This window comes from Furipterus horrens, unplaced genomic scaffold (genome assembly GCF_987537825.1).
Source record: "Furipterus horrens unplaced genomic scaffold, mFurHor1.1.pri manual_scaffold_3, whole genome shotgun sequence".
In the NCBI taxonomy this organism is placed as follows: Eukaryota; Metazoa; Chordata; class Mammalia; order Chiroptera; family Furipteridae; genus Furipterus; species Furipterus horrens.
In genome coordinates this window covers 44616209-44643909 of record NW_028327173.1, presented here as the reverse complement: position 1 = coordinate 44643909, position 27701 = coordinate 44616209, and the positions used below count along the sequence as shown (strand labels likewise).

The 27701-nt window shown below is 34.9% G+C and overlaps 1 protein-coding gene and 1 pseudogene across 1 annotated transcript in view; one reads left to right on the top strand and one right to left on the bottom strand.

Moving 5' to 3' along the window:
• DOCK7 (dedicator of cytokinesis 7) overlaps nucleotides 1-27701 on the top strand; it is a 192186-nt gene that overhangs the window by 138505 nt on the left and 25980 nt on the right. Inside the window, exons 30-39 of the mRNA XM_090269555.1 lie at nucleotides 165-334; nucleotides 1310-1464; nucleotides 4837-5019; nucleotides 5127-5262; nucleotides 9336-9432; nucleotides 11897-11993; nucleotides 12333-12467; nucleotides 13295-13447; nucleotides 26031-26189; nucleotides 27265-27365. Of these exons, the coding sequence (XP_090125681.1) occupies nucleotides 165-334; nucleotides 1310-1464; nucleotides 4837-5019; nucleotides 5127-5262; nucleotides 9336-9432; nucleotides 11897-11993; nucleotides 12333-12467; nucleotides 13295-13447; nucleotides 26031-26189; nucleotides 27265-27365 (1386 nt within the window). The remainder of the gene's footprint in view (nucleotides 1-164; nucleotides 335-1309; nucleotides 1465-4836; nucleotides 5020-5126; nucleotides 5263-9335; nucleotides 9433-11896; nucleotides 11994-12332; nucleotides 12468-13294; nucleotides 13448-26030; nucleotides 26190-27264; nucleotides 27366-27701) is intronic.
• Nucleotides 7432-8203, bottom strand: LOC150015009 (NADH dehydrogenase [ubiquinone] flavoprotein 2, mitochondrial pseudogene; annotated as a pseudogene).

Genomic DNA, 27701 nt, shown 5'->3' with positions numbered 1-27701 from the left:
ACACTTATTAATTTTAAAATAGAAGTGTGCTTATAGGAATATGTGCAAATATGTAGCAAAGTTGAACAAATTTATTCATTACCATGGCTTACTGTTTGCTTTAAAGATATTAACTAATCTCCGTGACCTTACTGCTTCTTTTTCTCCAACTTCTTTTTAAACAGACTGTTTGGATTGCATAAGAAAGTCATCAATATGGTACACAATTTACTATCCAGCCATGACTCAGACCCACGATACTCTGACCCCCAGATCAAGGCTCGGGTGGCCATGTTGTATCTGCCTCTGATTGGCATCGTCATGGAAACTGTTCCTCAGCTGTGTGACTTTACAGGTACTTAGTCTATTTAAGACAAGTTTTAAAAGCAAAGCTCAATACATAAAAGTGTTGGGAAATTTCTCAAGAATAAAGACCTTATTTTAAGAAAAGAAATATAAGGAAATGTGCACTGATATAAATAAACTGTAAACATATTACTGAAAATCTTAAGCATGTGAGAGAACCCACTGCCAGGTTTCTATAAGTAGTTCTTATGACAATTTAAAGTAATAATTGTATAGTATTTCTATTCCCACTTCTTAGGAAATAGAGTTTTTGTGTACTTTCTGTTCCTCTTAAAAAAATACAAGAAAACCTGAAAGCTGACTGCTATACTTACTGTCAATTTTATTCATATAAATATAATTTAAATTAATATTCACCTGAATAACAAGAATTGAGTTTATTGCTAACATTGAGTTAATAAGATGAAGTTCTGTTGCTTTTTAAAAGTTAGGACCTAACAAAGTTTTATTGCTCTCGCTTTTCATATTTAGAATTACGGTATTTGAATTTCTTCATATGCTCATTTAAACTAGCTATTGACTTGATAAAGATACTTCCAGTTCAGTAAAAACAAATACAACATTTACTGGCGAATATATGTAAGAACTTTAGTAGATGCTGTGATGATACAAAGGTAACCAACTCCTTGCCTTTAAGGGACTGATAGTTGAATAATTTTTCCAGTGTTTTAATATCTAAAGTGGATTTCCTTGTTTGAAGGCAAAAATGTTAAAATTATTATATCTTTTTTTACTAGCAAGGTAAAGTTTGCTATAAAACTATAAATTATTACTGTAGGAATGAACTGATATTTAAATTATTGAAAATATTGTTTAAAAGAATAACGCGAAGGATAAATATTACATAAAACAGGTGTTTTTTTTTTTAAGAGTAGTGGAGAATAAGAAAGGCAGTTGCATGCTCAATAACTAAAGTAAGCTAAACAAAAGCTTTGTGTATTTAATTTTGGATTATTTTTTCTAGAAACTCACAGTCAACGAGGAAGACCAATTTGCGTAGCCACTGATGACTATGAAAGTGAGAGTGGAAGTATGATAAGCCAGACAGTTGCCATGGCAATTGCAGGAACGTCAGTTCCTCAGCTAACAAGGCCCGGCAGTTTCCTCCTCACATCAACGGTAAAAATAAATCTCCTACAGAAGTTTTTTTCTGGAAAGACAGATATTTACAAGGATGTATCCTTAAATAACTAGGTTATTTATTGTATTAGCTGATGCAGAAGTACTCTGAGCTTGGTTTATGGTATAAAGCTTCATATTCTGTCATTCTGAATTTTGAAAGTTGTCTTATTATATAGCCTATTTTCTTTTTTTAAAGCCATTTTGTTCTTAATCAGCCCAAAAAATATTCTCAATTGTTTAGCAATTGAGATTTTTTTAATCTGTGAAGATTTATATGTTTTCATGGTTTAAAAAATTTACGTTTGCTCCGCCCCTGTAATTTTCTCTTTTAAAGAGGGAAGGCTATGGGGATAGGGAGACTAACTGCCAATAGAGCTAGATCCAGTTCTGAAAGTTTTAGATGACTTTTTTTCAGAAAAATGCAATATTTATGGAAGCTGTTCTACTTGACAACTTTTTTAAAAAACGGTTTTACAGGGATAATTTACATATCAGAAGATTGACCCACTTTAAGTGTACAATGTCATGGTGTTTAATATATTTACAGAGTTGAGCAACCATCACCACAGTCTAATTTTAGAACCTTTCCAACATCCCTCTGAGAACCCCTAGGCCTATTAGCCCTTCTAGGCAGCAGCTAATCCGTTCTCTATCTCTATAGGTTTAGCTATTTTGGATATGTCATATAAATGGAATTATACACTGTAATTTTTTGTGTCTGACTTCTTTCTCTAAAGCATAATGTTTTTGAGGGTTGCCCATGTTGTTATAGGTATCAGTACTTTTTTTTATTGCCAGAGGAGTAGTATTCCTTTGTATTGATATACCGTATTTTACCCATTTGTCAGCTGAACATTTAGATTATTTCTATTTTTTGGCTGTTTGGGATATGCTGCTCTGAACATTGTGGACAATGTCTTTGTGTGCACATATATTCTTGTTTTTCTTAGGTAGATGACTAGGAGCGGATTTGCTGGGTGGTAAGGTAGATCTCTTTGTTTACATACATTTTGAGAAACTTCTAAACTCTTTTTCAAAGTGGCTGCACCATTTTATACTCTCACCAGCAATGAATTAAAGGTTCCTGTTTCTCCAATTCCTCACCTACACTTAATCTTTTTTTTTTTAATTAGAGCCACCTGTGCGGGTATGAAGTGGCATCTCATTGTGGTTTTGATTTGCATTTCCCTAATATCTACTAATGTTGAACACCTTTTTATTTGCTTATTGGCACATCTTTTTGTGTATCTATCTTATTTAAAGAGAAGTTCATTCAAATCCTTTGCCATTTTAAAATTGTGTTGTTCATCTTTTTGTTACCAACCTGAAAGAGTTCTTTATATAGTATTCTGGGTACAGCTCCCTTATATATGATTTCATATATTTTCTCCCATTCTGTAGTTTACTTTTCACTTTCTTGATGGTGTCATTTAAAGTGCAAAAATGTTTAACTTTGATGAATTTTCTTTTATTCCTCATATTTTTGATATTATACATACAGAACAATATATAAAGTACATGTACAATTAAAGAAAAGTAATAGAATAAACAACGATATACCTATCACCCATCTTCAGAAATAGTACATTGCAAATACTTTGGAAGTTCCCAGTCTGTCCTCAGTTTGCCCCATCTCTCCCCTCAAAATGACCACTATTCTCAATTTTATTGAATTTTTCATTTTTTAAAAACTTTTCTTTATGTGAAATATACTGCACATGAAAAAGTATATGAAACATAAATGTACACGTTAACAATATATTATAACACAAACACCTTTGTTAGTTGCCACTCAGGACAAAATATAGAGCATGGACTGCCTTTTAGAAATCTTCAGCATGCTTTTCTCTACCACAACTAGATGCCAAACTATTATCCTGCCTAATGAAATAGTTGCTTAATTTTGTTTATAGATTTACCATCTAAGTTTACGTCCCTAAATATTTATTATAGTTAAGCTTTACATTATATGATTAATATTTATCCAGGTTACAAATTGTTGCTATAATTCACTGATTCTATTTCTGTATGGTATTCCAGTATCTGACTATAGATCAGATTATTTACCTAGTCTGCTAATAGATGCATGAATAGTTTCTGATCTTTGGTTATGATAAATAACAATCCTGTATAGTCTTTTATATGTATCCAGCATGCATATGTATATTGTTATTTAGGTCATTTCCTAGGAGTGAAATTTGCTGGGTCATATAATATGTGTTTCTTCAGCTATACCAGATATGCCGGGGTGTTTTCCGAAGGATTCGCCTCAGTCAACACTTGCACCTATGAGTTTCCATTCTTTCACATGTTCATCATCACTTAGAATTTTCAGACTTTTTAACTTTTGTCAGTCTGGTAATTTATAGTTGTAGGTCATTTCCCTCATGTCTTATGAGGATGCACAATGCACACTTTTTCATATGTATGTTAGCCATTTGGATTTTCTCTTTTAAAGTGTTCTGAGTATTTTGCCCATTTTACATTGGGTTTTCTGCCTTTGTTTATATGTTCTTGATCAAACCTATTGTCAATTATAAGTGTTTCATATACTTTATGTGGTTTGCTTTTTCACACACTTAATAGTACATTTGATGATTAGTATGTGATTTAGAGCAAATTAATCTCTAGCCTTCAGTTTCCTTACCTATAAACTAGAAATAACAATAGTTAATACTGTCTCATAAAATTATTGTGAGTTAAATTTTTAAAAAGTTGATTAATGTAGTGTCTAGCACATTTCAAATTTTGTTGTGTTTTGTCATCGTCATCAAATGAAGTCAAAGACAACTAAATACTGCTAGAATCATCTTATGGAAAAAAAGATCAAACAAACTTTTTGGCCCATTCAATACTACTACAGATTGTAAATTAAAAGTAGCACCTTAACCATAGATGCGCTATGTAAAAATGCTTTTTACTTATATAATGTCTAAGACTTTTCCTTTTTGTCAGTGGCCCCTGAGAGGAAACAATGGTTCTCTGAACCTGATAAACATTTTGTTATTACTTTCTATTTTAATACTTTTTTATTTTCTGAGTCAGTTAGGTTTTTTTATTTTCATCATGTTTGATACTGTGTGGTAGATATCTTAGTTTTTAATAGTAGGATCTTTTAGTTTTTTGCTTTATGTTATCTATTAAAATCTGCTGGAAGCTATCCCACAGATTAAAACAATCTTCTGTAGCCAGGAAGGGTTCAATAAACTTCAGTTTAAGTTTCTATATGAATCAAATGCTTTTTTTTTTTAGTATTTGATTTTTAAGCAATCTTTGTTTTATTGCTTTTTTGAAGAAAACTGACAACCCCCCCCCCAAAAGAAATGGTTATTGATCAATCTGTCTCATTCTACTGTTCTTGACTTTCAGAGTGGCAGGCAACACACTACCTTTTCAGCAGAATCAAGTCGCAGCCTTTTGATCTGTCTACTTTGGGTTCTCAAGAATGCAGATGAGACAGTTCTGCAAAAGTGGTTTACAGATCTCTCAGTCCTTCAGCTAAACCGGCTATTAGATCTGCTTTATCTCTGTGTATCATGCTTTGAATACAAAGTAAGTGATCACTATGCCATTGCAAAGAGGAACAAGAAAAGAAACAATGTGGAAAAAAAGAAGAAAATTTTATCATTGCCTCTTATTTTCTAATTTTTAAATTTTAGGGGAAGAAAGTGTTTGAAAGAATGAATAGTCTGACCTTTAAGAAATCAAAAGACATGAGAGCTAAGCTTGAAGAAGCTATTCTTGGAAGCATAGGTGCTAGACAAGAAATGGTGCGCCGAAGCCGAGGACAGCTTGGTACGTACGCAGTATCTTCTGGTGAGGATTTTTTCAATTTCCTTCAAGTATATATTATAATAATCATTGTTTTAAGTCTTCAGTGACAATTCTATGCTTTTAAAAAGGTGTTTTAAATATAGCTGAATTAAAAAAGAAAAGAATAATATAGGAAATGGTGAAGCCAGAGAGCTTGTATGTACAACCCATGGGCACGGACTGGGGGGGGAGGGGGATTTCTGGGGGAGGGTGGTGCTGGATGGAGGGGAGCAAAGGGCAAAAGATTGGAACTATTGTAACAATATAATCAATAAAATATACTTAAAAAATAAATATAACTGAATTAACCTGGATAAGCATTTCTCTGCAGGAATTCAAGTTAGAATTCTGATTTAAGTCCTGTAAATATACTTCGTGATTTGCTCTGGATGGCCTCAGTTTATTCCTGTTGCCCTTGCATGATTATTAATAGCATCCCTTATTTAAAAAAAAAAAATTAACATCCCCCTCCAGAGTGGTATACTTGTTACAATTAAAGAACCTACACTGACACATCATAATCACCTAGAGTTTATAGTTTATATTAGGGCTCACTCTTAGTACCATAAATTATATGTAGCATCCCTTTTTGTTAAAAGCTTCTTAGCACAATGAATTCATATAGCCTGTATCTAAGGCAAAGATATTGCCCATCAAACTCAAATATCAGGGAGAAGAAACAGTTTAGTAGCCTTAGAGGCCTGTTTCTAATCTTGGCCAAGTCACTTATTCTCCCCACTTTTCCTTTTCCTCATCTACTTGTGAATTTTAAAGGTAGTATAACTAACTGATCTTATCATCTTTGTAGTGACCATGTGTGTAAACATTTTGTAAATTCTGAAGTGATACACGAATAATATTGTTGCTGAGAGCTCCTTAATTAAGGTCAGGGATGTGGCTTAGTCATCTGTGTACATGACACATGCTATCAGTTCCATATATATTTGTTGACTTAAAATATGAACATACATTTACATGAATATTTTTTATTCTGAAAGGCTGTTTGCTCTCGTGATCACTTATTTAAATAAACTTACATATCTTCTATATACTGTGTGTTTGGAATTTAATAATGAATAAAGATAAGGTCTTTGCTTTTAATGGAATTAATAGAGCACCATTTTTTTTTCACTTTAGTTATATACAATTTGTAAGATACCTATTGGTTTTCCTTTAATTCATTTATTATCTACAACAATATGCTAAAAAGATATGAAAATTAACTTTTAAGTAGGTCATTTAATTATTACCAAAACCTGATGAATAATTATTTTCATCTTTAAGATAAAGAAAATAAAACTCACAGAGGGAAATAACTTGCCTAAGATTATAAACTAAGTGACAGAACCAGGATCTTTTGACTTCCGATATGATGTTCTTTATATTATACCACAGGTCTTTTGAAGTTTATTGTTGAAAAGAGTGGAACTATTAGCAATATGTTACATTTTTAAACCTGTGGCCTTAAGACAGCTCTCACTGTTTTGAGTGTAAGAATTGAAGTTCTGTTTGTGGAATCTGAAGCAAACAAGCTGAACTTACAGAGAACAGATAGGTGGTTGCCAGAGGCAGGGGTGTGGGGATGGGCAAAACGTACAAACTTTCAATTGTAAGATGCCTTAAGTACTGGGGATATAATCTACAGCATGGTGACTCTAGTTAATAATAATGTATTGTATATCTGGAAGTTGTTTAGAGAGATCTTAAAAGTTCTCATTATAAGAAAAAATATTTTTAAATACATGTGATGTGATGGATGTTAACTTGACTTAATGTGGTGATTATTTTATAATATATACATACATCAAATTTATTATATTGTACCCCTGAAACTAATGTTATATATCAATTATTTATCAATTTTTAAAAAGAATTGTTTTAGAAACAATTATATTTGTTTCTCAGTATTTTTTAAATTTATATTTAAACTCTGAATTTTTACTTTCATTTTTCTTTTTATTTTCCCAACCAATTTAAGATATATTTTTTTATGTTTTCTCATTGAAGGCCTAAAATCATAACGTTCTGTTGTTTACATATTTTTATATTTCTGCATAATTTCCAATGCTGTACTTACGCTGGATTTGTATGAATCAGTTTTTTTTTTTTTTTTTTTTTTATGTATAGGAGATTCATATTATATTTCTCCAGTGACATATTTACAATTACATATAAATTAAAGGCCTGCTTGTACACCAAAGCCAGGTCCTTTGGGTGGTTCGGTCAATGAGGTGATACCCCCAGCTGGCTCACAGGAGAAGCATCCACTCCTTGGCCTAGGTTTTGGAGTTTTTCCAGCCTTGAGCTCATCAATAATTTCTTCCATATCCTTAGGTGTAAGATCCTTATAATAGTTATCATTTATTTGAACCATTGGTGCATTTACACAGGCCCCTAAACATTCCACTTCTATAACAGTGAAAAGTTTGTCACGTGTAGTATCCCCAGCCTTTATTCCAAGCTTTTTCTGAATGGCCTCCAGTATGCTGTCAGAGTTTCGAAGCATGCAGGGTGTAGTAGTGCACACCTGGATGTGATACTTTCCAACTGGCTTTCGATTATACATTGTATAAAAAATTGCTACTTCATAAACTCTCATTGGAGGTACTTGTAAAACTTCTACAGTCTTGTTCATAGCCGAGATGGGCAACCATCCATCCTGTCTTTGTGCTAAATCCAGGACTGGAAGCACAGCTGCTGCTTTATGCCCTTCTGGATAATTTTTTACAATTGCTTCTATTCTCTTATAGTTTTCTCGTGTGAAATCAAATGGAGTATCTGGGTTATTCTCAGGAGTATCTCTGTGTACAAATAAGGCTCCTCCAGCTCCATTTTGCACAGATGTCTTGTGCAAATTCCTTATATGTCTTCCCCACTGGGCAGTGAGGCCAGCCACCCAGGCCCAGAGTGCTGCGGAGAACATGGCAGGCAACACTCTGAATCAGTTCTATTGTTACTGCCTTTTAAAAGAGTCTATACCAGAGATTTTCAACCTTTTTCATCTTATGGCACACATAAACTAATAACTAAAATTCTGTGGCACACCAAAAAGTATATATTTTTTTCTGATCTGACAAAAAATAATAAGTATAATTTTGATTCATTTACAGCAGGTGGCTATAGTGGTATTGGTGTCATTTTTTATTTGACAATCCAAGGGAAAAGAGGTCAGTGCCCCTCTCTGAATAATCAGGTATTGCATGTTTTAAAAATTGTTGGAGCACACAGGTCAAAAATATGGTCTATGCTATTCAATCTGCCTTCCAGCCTAGAAACCTCTTGAGAGAAAGTCACTGTCTTTCTCTTGTTCTGCCTTCTGTGGACCGAAAGAAGTAATTACTTTAGAAATTCTCCGTATTTTCTTTATTTATCAAACAAAAACTTATTGAGCTCTCAAAATGTGTTAGAAATTTTGTCAGCCCCAGATATCAAGTGGTAGACAAAGTAGATATAATCTCTATTCTCAGTAGCTTATAATCTTGTGCTTATAAGTGCTATGGAGAGAAATAAAGCAAATGAAGAGGAAAAGAAGTGTTGAAGAGTTGGGGAAGGTATAATATTTCTGTGGAGATGATGAATGATTGGCCAGTGAAAATGTGGGAAGAACAATCTGGAAAAAGGACCAGCAACCCTTGCACAGATCCTAAATTAGGAGCATATATACTGAGACTATATATTACAGAATCCACACGCGCGCGATAACTACCTGATGTAAGCAAGAGGAAGAGTGGTAGGAAATAAGGTCATTTCATTTAGGGGCATAGAAGCCATGGTTAAGATTTTGAGAAAATCAATTTTAGAAAATTTGTTTATTTAAAAGGGTGTTTGTTGGATTTTTTTATATTACATGTAGCAAATATATTTCTTCTGTGACTGTTGTGAAAACTTTTAATAAAAAACACCATTGTCAGCTTTTTCCACTTACAATGAGGACAAAATGACTATGTATAAAATTAATAATATTGTCCACTGTTTCTTAAATGTTTGCAAGTATACATATATGTGGTCCAACTGAAATAATGTTTTTTTAAATGGTTTCGAAATTTATTTGATAGAGAGAAGCCCATCCGGAAGTGCCTTTGGAAGTCAAGAAAATCTGAGGTGGAGAAAGGATATGACTCACTGGCGTCAAAACACTGAGAAGCTTGACAAGTAATGTAACTTTCTGTTTCATGTTACTGATAGGCTTGTTGGATTTCAAATACAAGAGGAACATGATTAATTTTAGTGTTATTTTATATATACATTAGGCATTCAAATCTTAGAAGACACAGTTGTTTTATTTAATTTTTAAATTGAAGATTTAAAAAGATTTGGGGGAAGAATTTTTAATGTAGTATATATAGTAAAGCAAAATGTTGCATATTTTAAATGTTACCCCATTTTCCCCAGCAACCCCCGCCCTTTGGAAAGTTGCATTCTACAACTGTTTCAGAATGTATTTTGGGTGTCACACTGAACTAAATATTTGCAGATTACAAAAAATTAGAAAACTAATCTTTGCCCTCTTGGAGCTTAAAACATAATTAAAGAAAGACAAGGCATTATATGATTCTAGCATGGAGGCAAGCCAGGTGCACTGACTGACCCTACTGCAAAAACCAACGGAAAATGCATTACCGTGAGTCCAGAAGCCTAAAGGACTACACCTTTATTGTTAGGAGAACTAGAAATAAACCTTCTCAGTGCCCAGGTGACTGCAGGGAAAATTGCTTGGCTTGAAACTTGGCATTGAATCAGGGGTTAAATATTTTCTCTTTACAATTTGTTAATTACAAGTTAGCCCTCAAGTAACTTGACTGGCCCAAAAAACTTTAGAATATGGTGACCACCTCTTTCAGGTTTGCCTCATACTTCTAATTTTAGCACTGAATGTTTCGCATCCCAGGGGACCCCTCCATCCTGTCCTAAAGCAAATCAAGATGGTTGGTCACTCTGTCTGCAGCCATCTTCAGCCTGGTCCTTAGAGGATTCTTACAAATAACTTCCCATAAGTATTAGCTTAAGACAGTGAAAACATACAACACAAGAAACAAGGCCCTATGCAAGCCAGTGGAGAGAAAAACAGCAGACTTGGTACCATATAGATGAGAGTTTGGAATTATCAGAAATTGTCTTAGTCTCTTTAGGCTGCTATAACAAAATACCACATGCTGGGTTGCTTATAAACAGTAGAAATTTTATTTGTCACAGTTCTGTAAGCTGGGAAGTTCAAGATCATGGCACCAGCATATTGGTGACTGAAGTCCCTGTTGCAGGTTAAAGACTTCTCTTGTTATGTCCTTATATGGTGGAAAGGCATACAGACTCCATGGGGTCTCATTTATGAAGGCACTAATCCCATTCACAAGGCCTCTGCCCTCATGACCTTTGCCTCACCTCCTAATATCATTACCTTGGGCATTAGATTTTTTAACATAAGGATTTGGAATAGACACAAATAATTAGATATGGGAGATACTGGGCATATAATATAAATATGTTAAAATTTTAAAGCTTTTCTTTCTTCTTTGTCTATCCAAGTCCTATTTCTTTGCTTATTTTCCCCCATGTGTTGTGGAAATCACAAAGCAGCCAGATACTATATTATTTGTATGTTAGCTTATTTCTGCATTTGTATAATATGTTTTTGCTGCTTATTTTGCTGTGTTCTAAGGAAGCTGGTTTTTAGTATTTTCCTGATTCTTTTTGTTTAAACCATCTTACTATCATGTTCCTTCACAGAAATCTTGGTGGTTTTTAAGTTTGAACAATGTGTTATTTTCTTTTCCAATTTAATTCTAACTGCTATATTTTCTACTTTAATTTGTAAAATGTAAATTCATGAACTGTTCTCTTTAGTGGTAGTAATAAAGATCCAGAGACTTGAACATCTAAGTACTTCAGAACGTTAGCCTATAATATGTCCTTTCACTTCTGCTTTGATTTGTATGTTGTTTTGTCTATTTAGATGTAACATATAGTTTATATATATGTATTGCTACTAAAACAAATGTCTGCTTTACCCATAAATCATATGTAGTTTTTCTTAATTTTTTTAAAATTAAATAATACTTTTATAAATACTGGATATTCAAGTAAATGACTTGATTGGCATCAAGATGTTTTGTTTCTAGTGGGTGAGTCTGTCCAGAGTCTCACCGAAGAGTTAATTGTTTTATGCATCAAAATTTAAAATTTGGGGGAGATTCTGAAACTTTAGGAAAAAAATACTTTTATCCTTAAACATTTTGAATGTTGCTTTACATGAAGCAGCACTAAATGCAAACTGAAATAGCACCACCTAGTGTCTCTGCCATTCAGGATAACATACTGTTTCCTGTGTTTGCTGCATCTCTGAAAGCTAAATATTTATGCTCTTAGTGGTGCTGTAGGACTGTAATAGAGTGAGAAAATGGGTACCAGCGTGGTCGACAAAATGTAGGGTAAAACAAAACATTAGTATATATAATATCATATTTTTCCTTATTCTCATAATTTTTTATTCAGGCAAATATTGAAAAATGGTTCCAAGTTGTTTTTTTTTTCTTCTATGCATCTTTAAGTACCTTTGACTTTTGGATCTATTGGTTTTTTTTAAATGATAAATATAATTTCTTACACTATTTTGTATTAGATCAAGAGCAGAAATTGAACATGAAGCACTGATTGATGGAAATCTGGCTACTGAAGCAAACCTAATCATTTTGGATACATTAGAGATTGTTGTCCAGGTATGAACACAAAGAGGAGGAATTTAAAGTATAGATTTGGTAAATTGGGGTTGGGGAAAAAGTATTTGTTGAGCCAGATAATTACATTTAAAATATCAGTAGTTCCTAAAAGTTATATTCTTGCTCCTTTTTTTTTTTCTCACTTAAATTCTGCCATTCTGTTTTTCCCTCTTCTGCTCTTATCCAAATCCTGGTAAGCTCCTTTTTCTTGAAGTCCTCCTAGATCATATATTATCATTTTCCTATTTAAAAAAAATATTTGTTTGTTTATATATATTCTGTCTTCTTAACCAAATCACAAGTACATGTCTGTTTTATTTACCTATTTTTAAACTGCAGACCGTTTCTGTAACCGAATCCAAAGAGAGCATCCTTGGTGGGGTGCTAAAAGTGCTACTACATAGCATGGCCTGTAACCAAAGCGCAGTTTATCTACAACACTGTTTTGCTACACAGAGGGCCCTGGTTTCAAAGGTAGGTGAATTTTGTACCTGTAGTCTTGTCAGACTTTATTAACATGGTCTAAGATCATTTGACATGTTCATTGGTTAATATATTTATAGGTAAAATTTTAATAAAAACCAAAGACCCTTGATTTTTCTTTGTTTCTCTTCTACTTCACTTTCAGAATTCTTAGTTGGATCACCTTTAAATAGTTTCTGGCTTAACAAATAGGATTTGATGTGGAGAAGGACCTGAAATTAGCAGCTACTTTTAATATGGGGCTTTTCTTGTTTTCTCTTCCTCTTGTTCTGTCTGTTCCTTATTAACTTGATTTATCAAGAATTCAATGTGTAGGAATTCAGTCCATTGACATTAACTAGTCCTGTGGTGAATGAAAAAGAAGGTACATTTGTTTAACTACTTCAAATATTTATTTCCTCTGTTGGTTTCCCCTCAGAAATATGTACATTTTAAATGTGGAAGGTATCTATTTCATTTTAGTCATCTTATAAGATGGAATAGAGAGCTGTTGATGAAACTTAAGCAGTGAAAATAAGTTATATTACTATTCTGTAGTAATAAAAACACATTATCTAATATAAGATAGTCATACAATCCCATGTAGATAATATTATTAGGCTTATTTTATGGATGAGAACACTTGTCCAAGGTCAAACTGCTACTAGCTAGTAAGTGGCATAGTTAGTATTCAAATCCAGTCTTCCTCTGGTCCACATTACTGACCGTTAGTAAATATTGTCCCTTAATCATTCTTTTAATTCTTAGGCTATCCTAAAACAAATCTCTATCTAGTTCAGCCTGCATGAACTCGATTTTGGTGTTGTTTTTTTTTACAGTTCCCTGAACTCCTGTTTGAAGAAGAGACAGAACAGTGTGCTGATTTATGCCTCCGGCTCCTCCGACACTGTAGCAGTAGCATCGGTACAATACGGTCACATGCTAGTGCCTCCCTTTACCTACTGATGAGACAGAACTTTGAAATAGGGAATGTAAGTATTTTGTATCTGGATTTTTATCTCTGTTAATGAAGTATAACTCCTGCAGCTATCTATTAAATGGATGTTGGGGGAAGCATGTAATTATTATGTGATGTATTCATTCTGAGCCTAATCCTAGACTGTCTGTATTTCTCATTCTATGGATAGCTTCTTAAAATCCAAATCTTTAATTTTGCTTCCTTTACTAAAAATAACATATATAATAGTAGACTTAGAATAGAAATGTATGTTGAGCTATTATAAATTTTAATTATTATCAATAAGTAAAATGAAAGTAATAATAAATAAAATTAAAGGTTTAAATATCTTGGCTTGATATTTTATAATTATATGCTAGTCCGAGTCTGAGGAATTCCATGCTTTTATTTAAGTTTTTCATTTGATAATATATTCATATGTTTGTTTGTTTGTTTTAGTTTTTTGAGTCAAATGTTTCATTTGCTTATGTTTTACTCATGTAAGTATTTAAGAATTAAATTTTAGACTTTTCCTCTGAGCACTGCTTATGGAATCTCATTAGTTCTGAGATATAGTATTTTCAATGTTCTTGTTTTATAGATATTTTGAAATTTTCTTTTTAACCCCAAAAGTTGATAGGTTTTTGATTTGTTTTGTCTTAAAGTTTTGATGTTAGTTTTATTGCAGTGTGATCATACAATGTATGTCTCTTTCGTACTGTGGACGTGTGTGTTTCTGTGTTCATACATGCAATGTTTTTATAAATGTTAATCATTTAAAAAGGAATATTCTTTATTTTTAGAGCATTGAGTTAAACAAATATAGCTTATTAATTATATTTGTTTTTCTATATCCTTGTTTATTTTTTATCCATTTAGTGGACTGACAAATTATTTAAAGCCCATACATTTTGCATTTCTCCTATAGCTCTTATTCACTGAATTGATTTTAATAATTATTCGGTATATTGATACTCATAACTACTACATTTTTTATGAATTATTCCCTTCAGAATTGAAAAGGACCTGAATTGGCTTTATTTAAAACTTTCTTTTTCTGGCCTAAATTCTACCTTGTATGGTATTAAGATATCTCTGCTTTCTTTTTAATTTGAATTTGCTTCAGTTACTTTGTCCTTTTATTTTTACTTTTTTGAATCATTTTATCTTAGGTATGCCTCTCATATACAAGATAGAGTTGAGTATTGCTATGTAATCCTATCTATAAGTTGAATTAAATACTTCCATCGTCGGCAGCCGTCCGTCTCGAGAGACGATGGTGTAGCTTCTTAAGAGTCTATCTGCACCGCCGAGAATGGCTGTGCAGTCCGACTCGGGAGTGACACGGTATCTGTCTCCTCCCGTGTTGAATCGACATCTTGCGATGACGCTGGAGTGTCCTCTCCAGTGAAACTGAAGCTACAGAGCCTGGGCAGGGTGATATGGAGGGTCTGCTGTTGCCCATGCAGCAGACCCCCCCTCTCTTCGCAGCTGAAGGATCCAAGGGAAAGACGGAGTCAATACAGCTTGGCTTCAGGTGCGCCGCAGGAGTTGCCGGTATTGACTACAACGTCAAACCGCCTTAGGGACTCCGGCTCCGGATTTTCTGTCGGGGTTTACTCCCTTAGCCTTTCCCCTGAAGAGGTATGCCGCAAGGCAGCGGAGGTTTTTTGGAGTCAGAGTTTTCCTTCTCTGATGTGCCCTGACTGGAAGATCGAACCAGCGACACTTAGCTCGCAGGCCGACGCTCAATCCACTGAGCCAAACCAGCCAGGGAGTGTTCTATACATGTCTGTCATATCTAGTTAGTGTATTGTGTTATTTAAATCCTCTATTTCCATACTTATTTTCTTTCTGGTTGTTCTATTCAATATTGCGAGTGGGGTTTTAAAGTCTCCAGTTATTATTGTTGAACTGTCAATTTCTCCCATCAATCCTGTCAGTTTTTGCTTCATATATTTTGATGGTCTGTCACTAAGTTTATAATTATTATGTTTCTTGCTATATCAAAACTTTTATTAATATATAATGTCCTTTAGGTCTCTTGTAACCTTTTTCATTCAAAATCTATTTTGTAGGTGTCTCTGTGGCACAATGGGTAGTGCACTGGACTTATAAATTATATTTTGTCTGATATTAGCATAGTCACTCCTGCTCTCTTTTGGTTATTATTTTCATGGAATATCTTTTTCTAACTTTTCACTTTCAATTTGTTTTTCTTTTTAGATCTCAAGTAATTCTCTTATAGGTAGCATATATTCTATCATTTTAAAAAAATCCATTCTCTCCATCTCTGTCTTTTGATTGGAGAGTTTATTTATTTACATACATTTAAAATAATTATCGATAAGGAGAGACTTCTGTCATTGTGCTATTTGTTTTCCATGTGCCTATATAGCTTTTTTGCCCCTAATTTCTTGCATTACTGTCTCCTTTTCTGTTTTGTTGATTTTTTGGTAGTGAAATGTTTAAATTCTTTTCTCATTTCCTTTGTGTATATTATATAGTTATTTTCTTTATTACCATGGGAATTACACTTAAGAGCCTAATGTTATAACACTCTAATTCGAATTTATGCCATATTAACTTTAATGATATACAAAAACTCTGCTACTTTATAGCTCCATCCCCACCTCTTTTGGTTGTTGATGGCACAAAATTACATTTATACACTATATGTCCCAAAACATAAAATAATAATTCTTTTAAATGCATTAGTTTTCTAAATTATGTAAAAAAAACAAGATTTGGAGTTACAACCAAAGTTGCAGTAATATTAGTTTTTACACTAATTGGGTTGTATTTATTTAAATATATTAGCCTTAAATCACGTAGAAAACAAAGAACTACAGTTAAAACCATATGTACAATTAACTTTTACATTATTGTGTATTTCAATCCATCAATATTTCCTTTATAGTTTTAGATTTTGACTCATCCTTTTAGTCTTTTCCCAAAAATTTACTCAGAGATTGATTCTAGACCTAAATGTAAAAGGTTAAATAATTAAGAGTCAAAAAAATAACAGAAGACTATCTTCATAACTTGGGGTAGGCAAAAGCTTCTTTTTAAGAAACAAAAGCAGATAATTAAACTTTGTTAAAATTATTATGTTTATTAAAATATTAAAAGAATAAAAAGGGAGACCACAAAGTGGGAGAAAATACATATTTGCTTTTATATACCTATATTGCAACAAAGAACTTGATTCCAAAATACATACATATATACATAAATATTCTTACAAATTAACAAGGTAAAGATAGCAATCCAACAAAAAAACAAGCAACCCACTTTAACAGGCACTTCACTGGATGTCCAACTGGATATCCAAGATGCTCAACTTGAACAGTCTTCAGGGAAATGAATGCAAATTAAAACATTTTGCTAAAAGTTACATAGCTAAGTGATTTGAACCTAGGTAGTCTATTAATTTCCCTTGCTCTGTTTACGCATATGTAAATTTGGAATATTAATGTTTATCCTCAGGAACTTACAGTCCAAGGAAGACTAAGTGAAATAAGAGAAAATAGATAGCTATGTACTGAAACATAATTTTTTTGGGAACATCTGCCAATAATGTTATTTTTTTTTCAAGAATATTTTATTGATTATGCTGTTACATTGGTCCCAATTTTTTTTCCTTTCCTCCTCCTTCAGTACACCCCTTCCCTCCAGCAATCCCACTCCTCTTAGTTCATGCTCATACTTATTACTTCCATACTTATTATTATAACAGATATGTCCTGGAGTTCTGTTGTATTATTTTATTATGCCTCCGCTTACTCTCCTTTAAAAAGAATTATTTGTTGTTTTATCTTGCATCATGTGGTCAGTTCATCCTATATTCTATGTTTTGGGTATAATGTTTATCATATTCAAAAAAGTTCATATTGCTCTAATGATAACCTTTATTATTATATAATATGTTCAGTTCTCTATTTTTCTAGGTCATACATTCTTTTTTTTTAAGATTTTATATTTATTTATTTTTAGAGAGGGGGGAAGGGAAGGAGAAAGAGAGGGAGAGAAGCATCAGTGTGTGGCTGCCTCTTGAGTGGCCCTAACCAGGGACCTTGCCCACAACCCAGGCATGTGCCCTGACTGGAAATCGAACTGCAACCCTTTGGTTTGCAGGCTGGCACTGAATCCACTGAGCCACACCAGCCAGGGTTAGACCATACATTCTTAGTGGGGCCAGTATTACCACCATGCAAGTAAAAATTAGTTCTTGGGGGATGAAAAAAATCTTAGCTATCACAATGGTTTGTAGCCTTATAGAGTGCAACACTACCATTAGCATCTCACTCTTTTTTTTTTTTTTTCAGATTTAATGTGTTTTATTGATTAAAATATTACATTTGTGCCAATTTCCCTTCCCTCTGCTCCCCTCCACCCGGTGGCCCCCCTCCCTCCAGTTGTCCCCCCCTTTTAGATTATGTCCATTAGTTGTGCATACAGTTCCTCCCAACCTCTCTCCGTCTATTCCATTCCCTCCTACCTTGATCCCCAATTCCTATATCATCTCCCTCCCTTTCCCCATTCCCCCTCCCTGTTGACCTCCCCCCAATATGCTTCCCGTACCCACAGTTCCTTTTCCACTCTCGTTGCCTATTTAGTTTGCCTTTGTTTCATCTCCCTAGCTTCTGGTTTTTTTTTAAAACAGTCCCTTTAACATCTCATATAACAGTGGTTTGGATCTAATGAACTCTTTCAGTTTTATTTTGTCCTGGAAACACTTTCTCTGTCCTTCTATTCTGAATGACAATTTCGCTGGGTAGAGTATTCGTGGTTGTAGGTTTTGGATTTTCATTACTTTGAATATTTCTTGCCAGTCTCTTCTTGCCTGTAGGGTTTCCCTTGAGAAGTCAGCTGATAGTCTAATTGGGACCCCTTTGTACATAATTCTTTTCTTCTCTCTTGCTGCTTTTAAGATTCTCTCTTTATCTTTAACTTTTGACATTTTGATTATAATGTGTCTTGGAGTGGTTCTCCCTGGGTCCAGTCTCTTGGGAACTCTCCTTGCTTCCTGGACCTGCAAGTCTATTCCCTTCCCCAAGTCTGGGAAGTTCTCCTTTATTATATTTTCACTCAATTTTTCAAGTTCTAGTTCATCTTCCTCATTCTCTGGCAAACCAATGATTCTTATGTTGGGCCTTTTATAGCTGTCCCAGAGGTTTCTGATACTCTCATTGTTGCTTCCCATTTCCTCTCGCTGCATTGGTTGACTGCTTGTTCCTTCTCCATATTCCAGTTTGTTGAAATGAACTCTGGATTTTATTTCCTTTCCTTCTGTCTCGTATGCGGTTTTGTTCCTTTCGTTATGAAAGTTTTTCGCTTCTTTCATATCTTTTTCCTGCTCTTTTGTGAATTCTGTAAGCCATCTGTTAACAATGGCCCAGAACTGAGCCTCTGACAGGTTTCTTATCTGTTCATCTGTCAGGTTCTCTATCTGCTGTCTGGTGAGTTGTGTCACCAGGATTTCTATAGTTGTCTGCCTCATTTTGACAGATGCGTTTTGTTTTCTTGGGCCGGCTGTAGGGGGGGCAGTGCCTGTGTACGCGTCACAAATCAGCGACCGGCTGGCGCCTGCCTGTCCGTGACCTATTTCGCAGCCCTGTGGTGCTTTCTTTGGGGGCGGGGGTCCAAGATGGATTCACACAGTTATTCAGCTAGGAGACCGGGATCCGTCCTCCCGCCCCCCTGGGCCTCACTGTTCAAGGCGATGCGGCGGCCGCTCTCCCCAGCGCCGGAGTCGCGCACCGGCAGGGTCTTGGCCGCAGCCGGGATTCCTCGCCGGGGTCGCGCACCGCCAGGGGCTTGACGGATCCGGGATTCCTTGCCGCCCGCCGTTGTCCAGGTGCGACCGCAAACAGCACTGCCCTCTTTAACTCTTACCTGCCCAAATGGCACCGCTGGTTTATAACTTCATATGTTGGACTTCCGTGTAGTTTTATTTTCTGGAATTTCTAGTTATCCTTTGTTTTGAAGTAGTTGTATTCCTCTCTAGTTGTAGAGGGAGACCTAGCGTGTCCGTCTAAGCCTCCATCTTGGCTGGAAGTCGGTTATGAAATTCTTGTCTTAGAATTTGAATAATGAAAAGGGTAAGAAAGATCAGCAAAACTTACCAGATAAAGACACTTAATTTTTTTCAAAGGGGACTTGAGTACCATTTTCTTCTGGTAGTAAATATTGTTGTAGAGATATCTGAAGATAGCCTGATATTTTCTTCCCTTTAAAAAAACTTTTTTAACTTTCACCTAAGGACATGCTCATTGATTTTTAGAGAGGGAAAGATAGGGAGGAAAAGCAGGATAGAAACATTGATGTGAGAGAGAAACAACAATTGGTTGATCCTCATACACACCCCAACTGGAAATCAAACCTACAACCTAGCTAAGCTTGAGTCCTGATTGAAAGTCGAACCTGGGCCCTTTGGTTTGTGGCACGACACTCCAACCAACTGAGCCACACCAGCCAGGGCATTTTCTTCCCTTTTAAATAATTATTTCCAGACTTTAGGTTAAGATGGTGACGTAAGCAAACATGGCTCACCTCTTTGCACAACCACATCAAAATTACAACTAAAATATAGAACAACCATCACTCAGAACCATCAGAAATCAAGTTGAATAGAAATCTGACAAGTATGGAATTAAAGAAACCACATCCATCCAGATTGGTAGGAGGAGCGCAGACATGGAACGGGCTGGTCCTACACCCACATGTGGTGGATAAAGATTTGGGAGAGATATCTCAGGAGTGAGGAGTCCCAGCCTCACACCAGACCCATCCATGCCAGGGTTCCAGTGTCAGGGAGCTAGGTCCCCAAAACTTATAACCAGATGGGATTGAATTGGTGGAAGAAACTTCTGAAGGCCCAAGAAATTCCTCTTAAAGAATCCACACAGGGACTCACCTACTCAGACTCACTCCCTCTGAGCTCCAGCACTGGGGTAGCAGCTTGAAAGGCACCAGTGGTGTACAGGAAGAAACTGAAGTGTCTGGCATCGAAGTGAGCAGAGGCCATTGTCCCTTTTCTAAACCTTCCACCAACAGAGCTGGCAAGCCAGTGCCATATCTGAGACTCCCATCAACCTGGCTAACACTGTTTGACATGCCTCGGAGAGTCCTGGAGACTCTGCCCCACCCACCTTAAGGGCCCGCCCAAGCTGCTTTTCCATATGAATGGCTGGCTTGGTTCATGCTTCATTAAATCCTCTCAAATAAGCAAAGGCTGACCTCAGGGAGCCCCAAGCTTGGCACTAGCAGCAGCCAGCCTAAATTCACAGCTTGGCTTTGCCTGGAAGTATCCAAGCCCAACACAGGTAGCAGGCATCTCAGATTGTGTTATAGCTCAGGCAGGGTGGCCCCAGGCAAAACACGGGTGGGGGCTGACCGTGGTGTGCACCACCTGGGAAACCCCACAGCCAGCACACCCAGTGGACAGCTAGAGACCACATGGGAGCACCACCATCTTGTCCCTGCACAGCTGATTCTCCACAGAGGTGGGAGGTTGGTGGTTGGTAGTCACAGCCAATCCTTTCAGCTAACTAGCCTGGGTAAATCCCTCCCATTGACCTGCAATAGCAATCAAGGGTCAACTACAAGAGGTGGATGTATTCAGCCCACATGAAGGGCACACCTCAAGTACCCAGCTTGGGTAAGAGGAGAGGCTGTGCCACTGGACCCTACAGGACACCTAGTACATTAGGCCGCACTACCAAGACACAGAGTCAAAGCAACTCTACCTAATACATAGAAACAAAGGCAGGGAGACTGCCAAAATGAGGAGACAAAGAAACAGCCCAAATGAAAAAAACAGATCAAAACTCCAGAAAGAGAGCTAAACAAAATGGAGATCACCTATCTATCAGATAAAGCAGCGGATCTCAACCTGTGGGTCATGACCCATTTGGGAGTCAAATGACCCTTTCACAGGGGTTGCCTAAGACCGTCGGAAAACACATACATAATTACATATTGTTTTTGTGATTAATCACTGCACTTTAATTATGTTCAATTCGTAACAATGAAAATACATCCTGCATATCAGATATTTACATTACAATTCATAACAGTAGCAAAATTACAGTTATGAAGTAGCAATGAAGATAATTCTATGGTTGGGGGTCACCACAACATGAGGAACTGTACTAAAGGGTCGCGGCATTAGGAAGGTTGAGAACCACTGAGATAAAAGAGTTCAAAACCCTCGTTATAAGGATGCTCATAGAACTTATTGAGGACCTCAACAGCCTAAAAATAATCCAGTCAGAAACGAAGGATACACTAATTGAAAAAAGAACAATTTACAGGGAAACAAGAGTACAGTGGATGAAGCCAAGAATCAAGTCAAATGTTATGGAACATAAGGAACCAAAAATCAACCAATCAGAAGAACAAGAAGAAAAAGAATCCAAAAAAATAAGGATAGTATAAGCAGCCTCTGGAAAACTTCAAGAGGTCCAACATTTGCATCATAGGGGTGCCAGAAGAAGAAGAGAAATTTCAAGAAATTGGAAATCTTAACTGAAAAAATAATGAAAGGGAACTTCCCTAATTTGGTGAAGGAAATAGACAAGTGAGTCCAGGAAGCACAGAGAGTCCCAAACAAGCTGGATTCAAAGAGGCCCACTCCAAGACACATCATAATTAAAATGCCAAAGGTTAAAGGTAAGAGTGAGAACCTTAAAAGCATCAAGAGAAGTTAGTTACTTACAGGGGAGTTCCCATAGACTGTCAGCTGATTTCTCAAAAGAAACTTTGTAGGCTAGAAGGGATTGACAGGAAATATTCAGTCATGAAAAGCAGGGACCTAAAGCCAAGATTGCTCCACTCAGCAAGGATATCGTTAGAATAGAAAGACAGATAAAGAGCTTCACAGACAAGAAAAAACTAAAGGATTTCATCATCACCAAACCATTATTATATGAAATGTTAGAGGGACTTATTTAAGAAAAAGATGAATGCTATGAACAATAATTAAAAAATACAAATCTATCAACAGTTGAATCTAAAAAACTAAGCAATCAAGAAGAACAGAGAAAGAATCATGGATACAGAGAGTGTTTTGATGTTTGCCAGATGGGAGGATGATATGGGGGAATGGGTGAAGAGGTGAGGGGATTAACAAATGCAAATAGGTGGTTACAGAATAGCCATGGGGATATAAAGTACAGTATAGGGAATGGAGTAGCCAAAGAACTTAAACACATGACCCATGGACATGAACAATGGTGGGGACAGTTGCCTGAGAGAGTGGTAGTATGTGTTAGGTTGGGGGAGGGAGGGCAAAGGGGGAAAAAATCAGGACAACTGTAATAGCATAATCAATAAAGTATAATTAAAAAAAAGAAAAAAAACCGCGATTTTGAAATAGACATTCACATTGTTAGACATAAAAAATAAATAAATAAATTTCCTCTTCCCAGCCACTCAAGTGATTTTTTCTTTGTATTCAAAATTAAATCCCTTTTCTAGAATGTCATGATGTTGACTGTTTTTGTTACTTTCCTGAGTCACATGATGTCTAATTTTAATTCATTTCAGAAAGTTTTCTGAGTACAGAATTGAATATTTGTTTTTTTCCAGAGTTCGGAGTTTTTCTTCTGGTTACCACTTATACGTACATTGGATTTGCTCTTGTTTTACTTTTAACCTGTCATTTCCTCTTTCCCTTTTTAACACTTTCTATATTTCTATTCATTTGGTTGCTTTTCTCTCCCCTATATCTCTTACTTTTTCTTCACAATATTTCTTTCTTTTACCAATTTTATCTTTTTGTGTCTTTTTTTAAGTAGTGTCAGTTCACGTGTGAGCTCCTATTTCGTAATCACTTTCCAATTCTGCTTATCTTTTTGTGAATTCTTTCTGCCTTGCTTTATTCCTAAAGTTAATGGCTTTCTAATTTTTAAGAATAATTTAAGGCAGAATATCTCATTAGAATTTTCATGTGTTTCATGACAGCATTTTTATAATAAGTCTTTATCTGGTGAGTTTCACTGATCTCTTCACCTTTTTATTACTCAACATAGAATAAATTAGGTTATCTTGGCCCAGGTATTTGTAGGAAATTTCTTCATGAATTTGTTTCTCATAAAATTTTGCTATTGTACACACATTTAGCCTAACTTCCTAAGTTTCTGGTCAATTCGTTTCTGTCCACTTCTCTCAGATTTTTAGCTCATTTTCTTTTCAAGACAGATAGTTTTATCACTTCAAAATGTGTCTCATTTTATAAAAGAAAAAATTTTCCCATTATTTATGAAATCTGTACTATAGGATTCCTCCCTAATTGCTTCCCCCTCCTTCCTTCTTTTGACTTCGTATTTTAGTTTGTCTTGGCAACCCTTTGCAGTTTTCTAATATATAAATTATATCAGCTTCCTCATTTTGCTGAAAATAAATTTATGAATTTTTTTCCATTTATCTTTTCTTTTTGTATGAAATCCAGGAAAAGTGGGAAATTGCCGTCTCACAGTATTCTATTTTTACTGGAAGCTAATTCCTCTTTCTTAATCCAGAACAGAACAATCCAGTTACTGTATTGATCTTGTTTAGTTTTAAAAATCAAGTTCCTAAAATTTGACCACACTTGAAGTTTTCTTGATAGATTTTTCTGTAATTTTAGGAAAGCTTTATATAATAGGATAAAAATAGGTAATTTATTATTTTAGTGTCAGATAGTACCTCTGGAAAAATGGTAGGTATTTTAAAACTGGCATGATAGCAAAGTATTGAATTGTGTCCTAAGTACTCAAGTAGGCATTGGGCAAACATAAATAAAAGGACAGTCCTTTATTTCAAGTACTTTAACATCTAGTGAGAAAGGAAGTGAACTGGTAGTTCATCTAATAATGGTAGTAAGTACTTACTTCAGATGGTTTTGTGAAGATTATATGAATTAATATTCAGTTAAAACACTTATACCAGTAACTGAGACTGAGCAAATGCTGAGTGTTTACTGTTAGTATAATGGGAGGTTAGCACGGGGATAATGTGTGAGCGCAGAGAAAAATAGCTTATGCATTGAGCGATGGATTTTCAGGAGGGGTTGCTTGAACCTGAGGTTGAAGAATTGCCTTATCAGATGGGTAAGTAGGTGATAGAGCTTTGTACATAAATAGAAAGGTATGGAGATAATAGAAGGAAAGGGGGACGGGGGGGGGGGGTAGGGAGTGAGCTTTTTTAGCACTTCTTGATGGTTATGGCCAGAAGAGAGAGTACTAAGAGATAAAGTTGTAATTGAAAAGGCCTGGACTAAGCTATCTTAGGGAAGATACTTCCTTTGTTTATTACTGTACTTTCAGTCCCACCATATAGTTTGACACATTTACTGAGTTGATACTTGAATTTTTTCCTCAAAGTTATGCTCAGCCATTGAAGTATTTTGAAGAGACATGTGTTTAGATTTGCATTTTACAAATTTTTTTCTGATACTACGTGAAAGATAGACTTAGGAGATAAGAGAAAAGGCAGAAAAATACGTTAGGGAGTTCTTATAGAAATTCAAGTAAGAAATGGTAAGGATATAAACTAAAGCAATTGGAATAGAGAAAGAACAGATTAGAAAAGATTAGGGGATTGTGTGAATGGGATTTATAGTATGAATAATGAGGGGCGAATGATTCCTAGATTTTTGGCCTGAGTGACTACAAGAATAGTAGCACCATTCATTTAATCAATAGGAAAAGAAAGTATTTTATAAGACATCCAGATGGCACCATCTAGTAAAATATAACAGCCTGGAGCTCTCGAGAGAAATATGAGCTGAAGACATAAACATGTGTCTATACTAGTGCAAGGCAAGGAATTGGATGAGGCTGTTTACAGTATCACAAGTAAAAAGATTTTTTTTTTAATTTTATTTTTTAGTTTTTATAAAAAGATTTCTTAAGAGAATCTTTGGGAACACTGGTATTTAAGAAGAGCAATTGAGGAGCAAAAGAGAAAAGTGAATAAGGAATAAGAAAATCAGGATAAAGTGATACCACTGAAGATAAGCTAGGAAATTTTCAAGGAATAGGTAATCAGTACATTTAAATATACAGAGACGTCAAATAGAATATTGACAAAAACGTCTTGGATTTGAAAATTACTATGTTATTACTGATAACCTCTTAAGAATGGTTTCATAACGGGGAATGGTGAAACAAATGAATTTACACTAAAAATAAAACGAAGAATGTAAACTCCTTACAAGCATCATTCCTAAGAGTCTACCTTTAAGTTACTTTATGTGTGATTTGTGTTAAATTACTTTTATCATAATAATGGACCTAATGAAATGGGCCAGAGTTTAAAGTACTACCTCTACCACTTAAGAATTTTGTGATTTTGGTCAAGCTCTTTAACCTTATCTTTAAAAATGGTGTTATGGTTAATAACATATAACTCATAATAGGTCAGTGTAAAGTCCAAAGCACAACTTGTAATTCAGCTGTAACCCATGGCTTTTTATTCCTCTGTTTTGTAGCATATTTCACTACTTAAAAAAATATTTTGCTTAGTAGTATTTTTATTAACCGTTTTCTTTTTTTAGCAAGGAAAAAAATAGACTTTTTTCTTTGAACTTTCCTGTGTTAAATTGTAATCTGATAATTTCTCTTTTCCAGAACTTTGCCAGAGTTAAAATGCAAGTAACCATGTCACTATCTTCCTTGGTGGGTACATCTCAGAATTTTAATGAAGAATTCTTAAGACGTTCTCTGAAGACTATATTGACATATGCTGAGGAAGATCTGGAATTGAGGGAAACAACATTTCCTGATCAGGTTAGAAATGCCACTTTCTTGATCATTAATTGAAATAGGATTGTAAAATAGGCACTTTTCCAAACTGATAAATTAAACTTTGTTTTTTACTGGAGAAACCTATATTTTTCTTTCAATCCACATATCGTATGCTGTAGACAGGGCTGAATTTTTTTTGTTTCAATAAGTTACCCTTCCTTCTTGGATTAGTTAATAAAAAGTGGTTAATTCGGTGTATTTGTAACAAAAAGGAATAGTAGATTTAGGCAGTGTGGACAAAAAAAGAAAATGCTTTATGATGCAACATTATTCCACTTTTTATTGAAATAATAATTTCCCTTAAAACCCAAAATTTATACATACAACCTTTTGGGAAAATCAGAAACCTAGGAGAGAATTTTCTTTTGTGTTCTTGCCTTGTATCTACTCTATTCCTATATTTTATTTCTACTTATATTTCTACTTATAGTTCTACTTGTTTTCAGGTGAGAGAATTGAAAAAAACAGTCTGCTGTGGAATTTGTCTGAAGTTTAGTACCCCTAACTCATTATACCCCAGCATTCCCACACATTTAACTACATCAATATATTATTTGTTTTGAAGTTTTCAAATGCTTATATGAAATACAGTAGTCCCTCTCTATATCATGGTTCACTTATCGTGGCCTCACTGTATCGCGCGATTTAAAAAAATATTATATTTAATTATCGTGGATTTTTTGCTATATCGTGAGATTTTGTGGTACTGTATAGGTATGTTGTTAAAGTTACGTAGGTTTAAAAGTGTGGAATATGTTTAAGAACATAAATAGTGTTTATAAAAGTGTGGAAAAGGCTAATAAGGGAGTTAGAAAGTTAATAAGGGACTAGGAACGGTTTATAAGTGTGTGGGAAGGGTTTATAAAGCCTTAAAAAATACATAAATAATAAAATAAATATAAGGTTCCCACTTCGCGGATTTTCACCTATTGCGGGGCAGGGGATCTAGAATGTAATACCTGCGATAAGTGAGGGAATACTGTAGCTTCTAAACTAGTTCAGTGATGGTGAATGAATGGTAATTGAAGAATGTTTTTCATGTAATTCTTTGCTGCAGGTCCAAGATTTGGTTTTCAATCTCCACATGATCCTTTCTGACACTGTTAAAATGAAGGAACACCAGGAGGATCCTGAAATGTTGATTGATCTAATGTACAGGTAACATTTGTTTGATTCACTTATACCTTATTTTTAAATCAGTAAGACATAGGAAACATTGCATAAAAAATTATATACAAATATTGTCATTTTCTAATGAGAGATTGAAAAGTCAAAATGGTGCTTTTTCCAGGCTGCTTTTTCAGATCTCCTGTGTCCCTTCTTCTTTGAAGCACTATACATAATTGTTCAATACATTTATAGATTACCAAAAACAAGAAGGTTTTTAAAAATAATCATAACACACTAAAACCCTTTGTATCCTATGCCCTAGACTTTCTAGGAAGGCTCAAGAACCACATTTTAAATGTAAAAAATTAGTCCTTTGGGAACTAA